The sequence below is a fragment of the Nicotiana tomentosiformis genome, chromosome 2 (assembly GCF_000390325.3).
Source record: "Nicotiana tomentosiformis chromosome 2, ASM39032v3, whole genome shotgun sequence".
NCBI classification, from domain to species: domain Eukaryota; kingdom Viridiplantae; phylum Streptophyta; class Magnoliopsida; order Solanales; family Solanaceae; genus Nicotiana; species Nicotiana tomentosiformis.
In genome coordinates this window covers 68288083-68301589 of record NC_090813.1, presented here as the reverse complement: position 1 = coordinate 68301589, position 13507 = coordinate 68288083, and the positions used below count along the sequence as shown (strand labels likewise).

Below are 13507 nucleotides of genomic sequence, written 5' to 3'. Positions count from 1 at the left end.
ATAGCTAAGGAGGTCCAAGAAACTCTTAAATGGTTCTTTTGACAGTATATCCCCATGAATAAGCAAGGATACTCGTGCAAGCTTACTTGACAAAGTTATGTCACACTACTCTTGGGAATAATTACTCTGAAGTAGTGCATGGACCAAAAAAAGAGGGATCTTGGAAAGAGAGATATTATACTTCAAGCCTCGTCTTGGAAATGCAACAAATCTACAGCCCGACAAGTTTTAAAGTATGGGGTATTTGTAGGGATATAAATTTTATTAAAATTAAATTCATAAAATAGTTTGGATTATATTTTAAATTCATGATATATTGGTCCAAATAAATATTATGGGCTAATATAATTGAATTAATTATATAAGTCTAATATATATAGATTAAATAAATAAGTCTTAATTCATTGGGCTAAAGTGATGAGCCCACTTCATTAAGTCCAAGATGTCATCTTCTTAGAGGCCTAGTTCGGTGTCACGTGTCATATGACATGGCACGCCAAGTCAAGCGGAAGAGCCAATAGGATCATGACACGTGTCAAAATGATAAGGCATGCCAAGTCACAATAAAAGGCCAATGAAATCGCGCCACAAGTGCAAGTGACATGGTCTGGCCAATCAAATGTGGCCTTGTCACACTTCAATTTGATTGGTCGGAAAGAGTTTGTTCTTATCATAACTCTTCCCTCCTATAACTATAAATAGGGGTCTTCATAACCCAGAAAAAATTAGAAGTTATAACAAAAAGCAAGAGAGAGCTCGTGGATCAAATGCCGCAGATTTCTCTAAAAGCTACAAGCATTCAAGTATTCTAAGGATTAAAAGATCAAGACGAAGATTCAAGATCAAGCTGCAAGCCCTTGGATTAAAAGTACGTCAAGATCAAGATCAAGCTTCAAGCACTTGGATTAAAATAAAATAAAATTCAAGACTAAGCTCGGAGGCTCTTTTATTTACTATTGAAAAGAAGAATCAGAGGATTCATAGAGATTGTAACACTCAAATATTTGAAATAAAATACTACGATAGTTGCAATATTTTTCGATCTTGATTTTATTTTCTCGACGCAATTTATTGTCTACACTATGCAACCCAATTTATTGCAAGAACGATATAATCTTTTTAACATAAAGATGTGAGTAAATTTACATATTCTCAGCGAGAAATGACTATTTTTCGAAAATAATTTCATAGGATAAAAGTGAACATTTATCATAGCCTTTTATACAAACGTAAAGTATTAGACCTCCCGCCGAAGTGCACGGAGGGAGTTTAGCCAACTAGGATTCAAATTATTTAAAGTTTCGCCAGCCACTTAAGAAGGCCGTATCTCGTTTAAGCATTTTTTAATTTGTGAAAGTGTCTGGCAACCAAAAAAGGGCTTAAAAAAATTAAAATCTGCTTAAAAAAAGTCAAAACCAGTAAGTTGGAATTTCGAAATTGGCTTAAAACTATATTGCTTCGACCAAATATATTACATTCTTATTCCTTATAATTTTTCTTAATCCCGAAATTAATCCTCAGTAGAAAACCCTACAACATACTATCTTTTTCTTTTCTCAATTCTTGTTGCAGCAGCCTCTGCTTTCTTCTTCATCTTCTTCCATAACTTTCCTCTCTTTTCCTTTCATTTCTTTCTTTACACTTTCATTCATTATTTTCCCCTCTTTTTCTTTTTCTTTCATTTCTTTCTTTACGCACCCCTCATATTTTTCAGTAAAACACTTTTACATATTCGAACAACTTTTATCAATCTAAGTGGGAAAAAAATTAAAGGGCAGATGAATTAGTTGCGAACTGTTTTTAAATTTTTTACTTTTGGGTGGTCGATTTATTAGTTTAAATAAAGGGTCGATTTATTGGAATGAGAAAGAGGAAACTTTTTACAAATAATTGGCTCAATAGCTCATTTGTCTTCCCATTTACCAATCCATAAAAAAATAGCAAACACACAAGACAAAAATGAAATAATCATCTGTTTGAAGTTATGAACGGAAAATATAATATTATAGTAATCATATTCTTTATAATGTTAACAACTTTAAGGATATTTCAGTCATTTTAACAAGAAAAAGTGCTTACGAGCACTTCTTTACCAAACACTTCATCAGCCTTTTTTCAGTTTCAACACTTTTATCCAAACACGTAACTCCTTATTTATAAAATAAGTTCCAGCACTTATAAAGTACTTTTAAGCAATTAACTTAAAAGCCACTTATTTTAAGCCAGTTCAAACGAGCTCTATGTCTTCTTCTTATTTCACATCTCTTACTTCTTTTCCAACAACAACAACAACGACAACAAACTAAGTGTAATCCCACACAGTGAGGTCCAGGGAGGGTAATGTATACGCAAATCTTACCCCTACCTTATGAAGGAAGAGAGGCTATTTCTGATAGATCATCGGCTCAAGAACAGTGAAAAAGACACAATAAACAAATAGTAACAATGACAAGGAAATAAGATAACAGGAACAAATAGCACAACCTGTAATAGCAAAAGAACTAGGAATACGAAGCTACAAGAGAAGTGGGAAAACTACCGGCAATAATTTCACATCGTCTAACAACAAGGAACTCGGAATAAGAGAATACAAGACTAGTACTACTAGTACGACTAGAAGAGACTCTCGACTACCTATCAACCCACAACCCTAATCCTCGACTTCCACACCTCTCTATAGAGGGTCATGCCTCGGTAAGCTGAAGTAGTGCTATGTCCTGCCTTATCACCTCTCCCCAGTACTTTCTAGGCATCCATCTACCTCTCATATACCCCGATATGGTCAACCTCTCGCATCTCCTCACCGGAGCATCGGTGTCTCTCCTCTTCATATGCCCGAACCATCTCAGCCTCGATTCCCACAGCTTATCTTCCACTGGGGCCACACCCACCTTGTCTCTAATAACTTCATTCTTAATCTGGTCTTTTCCGGTATGCCCAAACATCCATCTCAATATCCTCATCTCTACTACTTTCATCTTTTGGACATGAGCTTTCTTGACTGGCCAACACTCGGCTCCATACAACATAGTCGGTCTCACTACCACTTTGTAGAACTTGCCCTTAAGTCTTTGTGACATATTCCTATCACACAAAACACCAGACGTAAGCCTCCATTTCATTCATCCCGCTTCAATACGAGAGTAACATCCTCGTCAATCTCCCATTTTCCCTGAATAACAGACCCAAGATATTTAAAACTATCTCTCTTGGAGATGACTTGTGTATCAAACTTTACCTCTACTTCTATTTCCTGCATCCCCACACTGAACTTGCACTCCAAGTATTCATTTTTTGTCCTACTCAACTTGAAACCTTTAGACTCCAGGGTCCTTCTCCACATCTCCAGTCGATCGTTAACCCCGCAACGCATCTCATCGATTAGCACTATGTTATCTGCAAATAACATACACCATGAAACCTCCCCCTGAATGTGGCGCGTTAGCACGTCCATCGCCAGTGCAAATAAAAATGGGATAAGAGTCGAACCCTAATGTAACCCCATCATCACAGAAAAATAGTCAGAGTCTCCTCCCATAGTCCTCACCCGAGTCTTCGCTCCATCGTGCATATCTTTAATCACCCTAATGTACGCTATCAGAACACCACTAACTTCCAGACATCTCCATAGAACCTCCCTTGGGACTTTATCGTAATTTTTTTCTAAATCGATGAACACTATATGCAGGTCCCTCTTCCTCTCCCGGTAATGCTCCACAACCTCCTCACAAGATGAATGGCTTATGTGGTCGAACACCCATACATGAAACCGAACTGATTCTCCGAAATAGACACACTCCTCCAGTCCTCCTCACCCTCCTCTCCACCACCCTCTCCCACACTTTCATAGTGTGACTTAATAGCTTAATACCCCTTGACAAGCGCAAAACACACTTAAATTCAGTTTGCTAGTCAAAGATAGTATAGTAAAATATCGTGTCCACATGGATTGAATTTAAATAGTATTATCGTAGTTTGTAGCTAGATTGCTATCCATGGGGATCAACAGTTGAGATTTATATAATTAATAATCTAAAATCTACAACTATTGACTAATGACAATCTCAACAAAGGTAAGAAAGGAAGTTTATCAATGGGAGAAAATATGGGTTGATAAGATAGGTGCAAGATAATTGTTCGGGATCTAACTCTAGATAATTCACTTCTAATATTCAAGTGAGTCTCTCGAATTCACTTAATTATCAGCACAAATGTTTAGTAGAAACTCCTCTCTCGATTAAGTCTCAACCTCACAATATGAACCAATTTAAGCTCGGTGAAGATATGCAAGAATTCGTAATGGATTGGTCTTTAGGAGAACCTCTTTCGATTATCCTCCTAACTAGGTTTAATCAAGGATTCAACTAGCATCTTTCGATTACTTAGAAGAGTCTATGAACTCAACTAACAATATAGTGCAAATATATCACAAGTTATGCCTCTCTCGATTACAAGAACAAGTGAACATAGATGCACAATTAAATCTTCCGAAAATGATTCAAATACATAAAACAAGAGTTATAATCCACAAACAACCATCAATACACCAAATCCATCAAAAACCAAAAGGTTCTACCCCATAAACATGGAAAAGTTCTTCACAAATGAAATAAAAGTAGAGGAAAACATAAATACAATCCAAAACCGGATCTTGAGTGAGGAAGAAAGGGTGAAATCCTTGTGCTCTTTCTTCTCACTCTTCTCCTTAGCTTCCTTAGGTCTAAAGTATATCAAAAGTAGTTCTAAAATGGTGTTTTGGGGTATTTAATCCGCCCCCAAAACAAAAACGGATGAAACTACTCTTTTCTTAGTAAAATAGGACTCTTCTCGGACAGGACATGTGCGGTCGCGCACCTGGGGACTTGGTCGCTCATTTTGCACACCGTTCTGCCCCAAGTGCGCGCCCAATGCGCGATCGCGTATTTGGTTGCATACATGGGTGGTATAAGTTAGGAATTTGGGAAAGTGTAAAACATGAAAATTGTAGCTCTTTTAAATAGATTTCCAACGTTATATTGTGGAGCCCAAACGGATTTTTGAGCTAAAAGTTATGTGCATTTTAATGGACAAGGCGCAATATGCTCGCTCGATTCTTCGTTTCGTTCTTAAAGTGCACTATCATCTGTTGATCCTCGAACACGATCCCAACTTAATCCTTGGGCTTTTACTTAGACTTCAAAGCTCCAAAATAGCATAAATTTGTTCCATAACATTTACATAGATCGAAATCACTCCTACAAGGCATAAAATACACAATTTGTGCAAAACACTAGCGATTAAAACTCCAACTCAATTAAAGTGCAGTAAATTAGAGTGCAATAAGCGACTAAAATACGGAATTATAGCCTACTATCAACACCCTACACTTAAACCATTGCTCGTCCTTGAGCAATCAAACTACACTTCACATAGACATGTCATTTTTAAACAACTCTCATAACTCATCATACCAAGAATATTTAAAATAGACTAAGCACAATAGTGTAACATTCTAGCCTCAAGATGTGACACAACAACACCACGTATTTTTCACAACTCGCTCACTTACTCTAACACAGAGGTTAATGACAATACCTTTCCTTCATGAATCAAGTGCCCTCACCCAACAATAGAGAGTAGTTCCACACACAATAAAAGTTAAAAATAATTAGGAACTCAATATAGAAAGAATTCACTCACTCTCAGAAACAATATTCATATGCCCCAAAAGATGCACCACAGGCTTGCCCATAGTGTACTACTCTACTAATCGAGCTTATTCAGTCAAGGATCAAGTAGAACTTTAATTGGTTGTAATGTAGGTTGTGGGACAGGTAGGATACATTTAGATATAAGAGTAACTACACCTCCCTAAGTACTTTTAATACATATACTTGACCTTTAAACCCCCACACTTATGTCAAACCATGAATCCACCTTCACATCCGTATATGTCAACTCCCAACTTCTTTAAGCACAAATACATCAAGATTTACCACTATCAATGAATATAAACTATTTTTTTCTTCATTTTCTTTTTCGATTCAAGTGGCTCATACTTTTTCACAACAATGCACCTTTCTCCTTATTTCAATAGTTCCACTCAAAAGCCAAACCAACCACCCCACACTTCAACTTTTACAAAGTTCATACCAATTTCAAGTGCTCACGAGAGGTAAATGGTTCAAATAGATGGTCAATTCAAACAAGAGGATAAGGCTTATAATGTGATTGCCAAAGAAACAGGATTACAGGCTCAACGGGGTTAACTACGATACATAATAATTTGGTGGGTAAACTATATAGCTGGCTCAACAAAGAAATGCCTATATCACTTCCAAGACTGAACAAACTACTATTTGATTTTGCAGACACACGGGGAAAGTTCTAGACATCAAATGCAATGCACAGAATATACGAAACCTCACACACACATGGCACATAACTCACTCAGGATCGGATTCATAAAGACACTCTAATCAAAGTAGTTAAGCAAAGTTAAGATCGAACAGTTTAAGGTGCTTATACAAGAGTAAAAAAAATTAAGCCTAAACGTCACAACTAAAGCACTAATTATTCTCAAGGCATAATGAAGTCAAGAGACATTGCTTTAATTTAAAATCACAGCACAAGGTTTCCTACTCCTAAAATAAAACTAACTACACTCGGTTCAAAAAAAACCTTGAAAAAGAACCGCGTCACAAAAAAAACCCAGGGGGAATTATTATACTACCTAAAATATATATATATATATATATATATATATATATATATATATATATATATATATATACCTGTCGAATGACATCCATCGTCGGGAAAAATAAAAAATTTTAAAATTTTCAATCAAATGAATTACAAAAACACACATAAACTTTTGTACATTCTATACATATTAATATCCCTACCCCATGCTTTAAATTGTGTCATATCCCTATGACACACAAATAAAAAGAAAGAGATAAGGACAACTTCCCTGAACATCTAGTCGGGGTTTGAATCGAAGTTGGGCCCCATTCCTCGCGCACGAACTAATGCACATATCCATGCAGACAACTTCTTCTCGTCCTTCCTTGGATACACCCCACACTTATCTTTTTCGCTCGCTGCAGTCTACTCTTTCTCGCCCTTCACTTCCCACACAACACTAGCAGCTAGCTTATCTCTTTTTACCCCCGTTTCTACATCCATCTCAAAAATTACAGTCTCCTCGCCCACTCTAAGCATGCGTTTTCTTTCATGTATATCTAATATTGCTCTACCCGTTGCTAGGAATGATCTTCCTAGGATGAGGGGGACCTCCTTATTCTCTTCCATATTAACCATTATGAAATCCACAGGAAATACAAACTTATCTACTCGAACTAAGACATCTTCAACTATTCCCTCGGGTATTAGAGTCGTTTGGTCTGCCAGCTGCAAAGATATTGGTGTAGACCTTATCTCTCCAATATCCTTATCCAGCTTCCTGTAAATAGGTAGAGGTATTAAATTAATTGAGACACCAGAATCACATAGAGACTTATCAAAATTAGTAGTGCCTAAAGAGTAAGGTATGGTAAAACTCCTTGGATCTCCACACTTTTTGTGGGAGTTTGTTTTGCAATATTCCACTGCAATTCTCTGTGAGCTTGACCACTGAGGTCTCTTCTATTTTCCTCTTCTTTGTCAGAATTTCCTTCAAGAACTTGGATAAGCCGACATTTGTGAGAGCACTTCTGTGAATGGTAGGTTTACATGAACCTGTTTCAGCACATTTAGAAATCTCTCAAACTGCTTGTCCAGCTTTTCTCGACTCAGCTTTTGGGGAAAAGGCAGCGCAGACATATGCTTGCTCTCATCATGTTCTGCCCTTCTTGATTTTTCTTCCTTCTTTTTCTCAGTTTTCATCGGGCCTTTATTCTTTTTATCAACATCACCCTTCAACTGCTTCTCGCTTTCTTTTTCAAAGTTTACCTCATTTTGGATTGGGGTGGGATCTTTCAACACTTGCCTACTTCTCAGAGTTACAGCCATCACTGTTCCTTTTGGATTTATCTCAGTATCAGTTGGAAGTGTTCCTGGGGCTCTCTCCAACATTAGAGTAGCTAAGTGCCCAACCTGTTTTCCAGTCTTCGAAAAGATGTACTCAATTCTTTGATAGTTGCATCATGGGCATCAAGCCTCTCATCTGTCTTGATAATGAAGGTCTTCATAAGATCTTCCATGCTAGATTAATTCGACTGTGGAGAGTAATACTGCTGCCTCTGCTGATTTAGAAAAGTTGTAGCTCCTTGCTCTTGGAATATAGGGTTGTTTTGTTGCCATGCATTTACAGTATCCCCCAGGTGAACTCCATGAAAAGTCGGGGTGCCTCTGACCCAATGCATTATAGTTTCCTACAACATTCACTTCTTCAGTTGAGGCTTGACACTCATGGCTGGGGTGTCCCCTTCCACATATATCACAAGCTGCGTGGTGTATATTTTGCATCGAAGCTACCGTATCTTCCGTATTTCTTTATCCATAGCATCAAGTTGTACTTGTGCAGATGTAGTAACATCAACTTGGTGAACACCAGTTGTTTTTCTTCTTTCCATACTCTCAGAGGGCCACTGATTAGCATTTTCGGATAATTCCTCAAGAATTGTAACTATCTCATCTGGAGTCTTCTCCATAAAAAGGGCCTCTAACTGCATTACTCAAAGTTTTACGTGAGGCCGGTGTCAATCCATCCCAAAAATCCTGGAGTTGCATTCAAAGTTCAATTCCGCTATGTTGACACCTTCTAACTATCTCCTTAAACCTCTCACATGCTTCAAAAACAGTTTCATTCTCTTTCTGGCAGAAGTTATGGATTTCTCTTCTAAACTTGCCCGTCATGGCTGAGGAGAAATATTTATCAAGAATATTTTTGGTCATTTCCTCCCATGTTCTAATTGATCCATTTGGCAAGCTTCGAAGCCACTGCTCTGTATCATCTTTAAGTGAAAAGGAGAATGCCCTTAAATACATTGCATCTTGTGACACCCCATTATATTGAAAAGTGTTCATAATCTCCTCAAAGTCCATCAGATGCGTGTTTGGATCTTCGTTCATCTTCCCTCGGAAAACGCAGCTGCTTTGAATGGTTTAAAGCAAACCTTGCTTCAACTTGAAATTATTGGCTGCAATTGGAGGTGGTCTAACACTTGACAATCCTTGATTGTAGAGTGGTCTGTCATAGTCACCCAATGCTTTACCAGGCCTTGGTAGGGCATTCTCGAACTGGTCTTCAATCAAGGGTCGATTTAGATTGAATCTTCGACTCCTATTGTCTTCGACAGTTTCCTCAGCAGCTCTATGGGCTGCCTCAACAGCTATCGTTGCAGTTGCCTCTACCTTATTGTTATTGTTATTAGCCATGTGTTCTTGGGTTGAATGTTGCTCCAAGAACCTTACGATAAACTCTTTCTCCTTCCTCAGTTGTCGCGGGTGTTTTTCCAATTCCGATTTGTAGGGTATTACTTCTCAACAAGAAGATAGTGCCATACACCACAAACTTAACATGTTGCCTCCACACGGAGGAGAAACCCGTGAAGAACAAAAATAAAAGTAAAAAAAAAAAAATCCTGAATTAGTATCATAAACTATTTCCAACACTATTAATTGTCAATCCCCGGCAACGGCGCCAAAATTTGACGAGCTCAAAACACACACTCAAAATGTGCTCGCTAGTCAAAGATAGTATAGTAAAATATTGTATCCACATGGATTGGATTTAAACAGTATTATCATAGTTTGTAGCTAGATTTCTATCCAGGAGGATCAACAATTGAGATTTATATAATTAATAATCTAAAATCTACAACTATTGACTAATGATAATCGCAACAAAGGTAAGTAAGGAAGTTATCAATGGGAGAAAATATGGGTTGATAGGATAAGTGCAAGATAATTGTTCGGGACCTAACTCTAGATAATTCACTTTTAATGTTCAAGTGAGTCTCTCGAATCCACTTAATTATCAGCACAAATATTTAGTAGAAACTCCTCTCTCGATTAAGTCTCAACCTTACAATATGAACCAATTTAAGCTCGGTGAAGATATGCAAGAATTCGTAATGGATTGGTCTTTAGGAGAATCTCTTTCGATTATCCTCCTAACTAGGTTTATTCAAGGATTCAACTAGCCTCTTTCGATTACTTAGAAGAATCTATGAACTCAACCAACAATATAGTGTAAATATATCACAAGTTATGCCTCTCTCGATTACAAGAACAAGTGAACATAGATATACAATTAAATCTTCCAAAAATGATTCAAATACATAAAACAAGAGTTATAATCCACAAACAACCATCAATACACCAAATCCATCAAAACTCAAAAGGTTTTACTCCATAAACATGGAGAAGTTCTTCGCAAATGAAATAAAAGTAGAGAAAAACATAAATACAATCCAAAACCGGATCTTGAGTGAGGAAGCAAGGGTGAAATCCTTGTGCTCTTTCTTCTCACTCTTCTCCTTAGCTTCCTTAGGTCTAAAGTATATCAAAAGTAGTTCTAAAATGGTGTTTTGGGGTATTTAATCCGCCCCCAAAACAAAAACGGATGAAACTACTCTTTTCTTAGCAAAATAGGACTCTTCTCGGACAGGACATGTGCGGTCGCGCACCTGGGGACTTGGTCGCTCATTTTGCACACCGTTCTGCCCCAAGTGCGCGCCCAATGCGCGATCGCGTATTTGGTCGCATACATGGGTGGTATAAGTTAGGAATTTGGGAAAGTGTAAAACATGAAAATTGTAGCTCTTTTAAATAGATTTCCAACGTTATATTGTGGAGCCCAAACGGATTTTTGAGCTAAAAGTTATGTGCATTTTAATGGACAAGGCGCAATATGCTCGCTCGATTCTTCGTTTCGTTCTTAAAGTGCACTATCATCCGTTGATCCTCGAACACGATCCCAACTTAATCCTTGGGCTTTTACTTAGACTTCAAAGCTCCAAAATAGCATAAATTCGTTCCATAACATTTACATAGATCGAAATCACTCCTACAAGGCATAAAATACACAATTTGTGCAAAACACTAGCGATTAAAACTCCAACTCAATTAAAGTGCAGTAAATTAGAGTGCAATAAGCGACTAAAATACGGAATTATAGCCTATCATCACCCCTGTAGTTGTTATAATTTTAGTTATCACCCTTGTTCTTGTACAACGGGACCATCAAACTCCACATCCATTCTTCAAGCATCTTTTTAGTCCTAAAAATGATATTAAACAGTCCAGTAAGCTACTCCAAGCCTACCCGTCCCACAACCTTCCATAATTCTACCGGGATTTCGTCTGGCCAAGTCGCCCTGCCTCTACTCATCTTCCGCATTACCTCCTCAACCTTAATACGCTTACAAAACCTAAAATCATGTCGGTTCTCTGAGTTTCCCAACTCGCCAAGCACAATGTTCCTGTCCCCATCCTCTTTCTAGAGTTTGTGGAAGTATGACTGCCACTTGCGCCTAATGCACGCCTCTTCCACCAATACCTTTCCATCCTCATCTTTGATGCACCTCACTTGGTCTATATCCCGAACCTTCCTTTCCCAAACCTTGGCTAACCTGAATAGTCTCTTGTCACCGCCTCTGCCCCCAAGTTCCGCATACAGGCGTTCAAATGCTGCGTTCTTAGCCGCCATGACCTAGCACTTCGCCTCTTTCTTAGCCTTCTTGTAACACTCCCTAAGCGTCCTCATCTCTCCTCGTCAGCGTTCTTCACTAGCTTTATATACGCCGCCTTCTTGGCTTCTACTTTACCCTGGACCTCTCCATTCCACCACCAGTCACCTTTGTGGCCTCTGGAGAAACCCTTCGTGACCCCTAACACCGCTCTAGCAACTTCCTTAATGCAGTTCGCTGTCGAGATCCACATACTACTCGCGTCCCTACAACTCCTCCAAGCCCCATATCTAACAATGTCTCTCCCAATTCCTAAGCTTTGTCCTCACTCAAGGCTCCCCACTTGATTTTAGGTTGACCAAACACCACTCTTTTCTTCTTCTCCCTCTTAATCTCCAAGTCCATAATCAAGAGTAAGTAATCAATCTGGGTCTTGGCCACCGCGCTCCGGAACGTGACCAAATGGTCCTCCATCTTCTGAAAATCTCTTACTTCTTTTCCATTACACATAATATTTTCTGCCAAATAATTCATTCCCTTCCATTAGTGATTCACAAATTGACACATTTTCAGTAGTATATACTTTCATAGATGAAAGTTGTACCCCTTTCATCACAACCAACAACAAAGCTTTCATTTTCAGATTGTTGCTTTTATAATTCTGCATAAACGAGATATACAAGCCAGAAATTTGATATATAAGTATGAACTGAAAAACTAAAATTCATGACATAGTGTCTTGAAGTTTTGAACTAAAAACTGAAATTCATGATACAATATCCTAAAGTTGTAGATTGAAAAATTAAACTTAAAGACTGTAAGGGGAAACCATCTAACAAAAATATTCGTATATTCTCGCTCATCCACGGGTTTTTCCCAAGCCAAATCCTACACACGGCCCTCAAGCACGGTCTAACGTGGAAAATGATTTCTCTTTTAGATGATGACAAACGAAACTATTTCTTTTATGATTCCTTCTCTCACTTCTTGAAGACTTTCTTTTTCATTCAATAGCGCCTCTCCTATAAGAGAAGGAGCTCTTTTCACCCCTACGTATGGCAGGCCCTTCTTCAAGAGTGCCCTTTCCCCAGCCTCCAATCGTCTCTCAAGTAGGGTCAATAGTTTAGCATTTAGGCCGTAATATTTAGCAACAAATAAATATTTAACCCAACAAGTGCTCTCCGAACCAAGCTAGATAGTCTCCTATCACTAGGCTCACCAACCAACCTGGACTTTTTTTATTTTATTATTCCTACCGGATATCAAAACCTCCCCTACAACACCAAAAAAATTGGGCTGAACTTCTAAACCGCCCGCTTCCATAGAACAATATCGTGTGTCCCTAAAGTTTACATTGAAAAGACTAAACTTCAAGACACTAAAGTTAAAAATTTTGAATTGAAAAGTGAACTTATTGACACAGTTTTAGAAGTTTTGAACTAAGGGAAAGATTGTCTTAAAGAACTAAACAATAATTGAACTTACGATCACAATGTCTTGAAGTTTTGAACTGAAAACTGAATTTTATGATACATTGTACTAAGTTACTGAACTAAAAAACTGAACTTGTGGACATCCTGAACTAAAAAATAAATTTTAGGATATATAAAAAAATAAATTTCAGGATTCATTGTCCCTGTAGTTCGAGGAAGCAAAGAAGAAGCAATATTTGCCTGCTTTTTTTTTTTTAAAGTTACGGCTAAACACCAAAATAATTTACAATCACCGGATAAAACTTAAACTGTGGTCCTAAAAGTGGCTACTTGGTGTCATTTTTCTATGTGGCATGTTCGAATTTTGAGAGTAAAATGAATTCTTTTTTGTCCATGATTCTTTCATATATATAACTTTTAAATATTAGTATAAATTATTAATTATTGTGACTTATA

The 13507-nt window shown here is 37.7% G+C and overlaps 1 protein-coding gene and 1 non-coding gene across 2 annotated transcripts; one reads left to right on the top strand and one right to left on the bottom strand.

The window, feature by feature from the left end:
• Window positions 1-3118: 3118 nt before the first annotated feature.
• On the bottom strand, window positions 3119-3454 carry LOC138904985 (uncharacterized). Its single transcript, XM_070193479.1, has one exon. It carries the CDS (start codon window positions 3452-3454, stop codon window positions 3119-3121), a length of 336 nt encoding a protein of 111 aa, XP_070049580.1.
• A 5271-nt stretch (window positions 3455-8725) lies between these two features.
• On the top strand, window positions 8726-8832 carry LOC117273860 (small nucleolar RNA R71). Its single transcript, XR_004503881.1, has one exon. It is a non-coding gene; the product is annotated as a small nucleolar RNA R71 (small nucleolar RNA).
• The last annotated feature ends 4675 nt before the right edge of the window (window positions 8833-13507 follow it).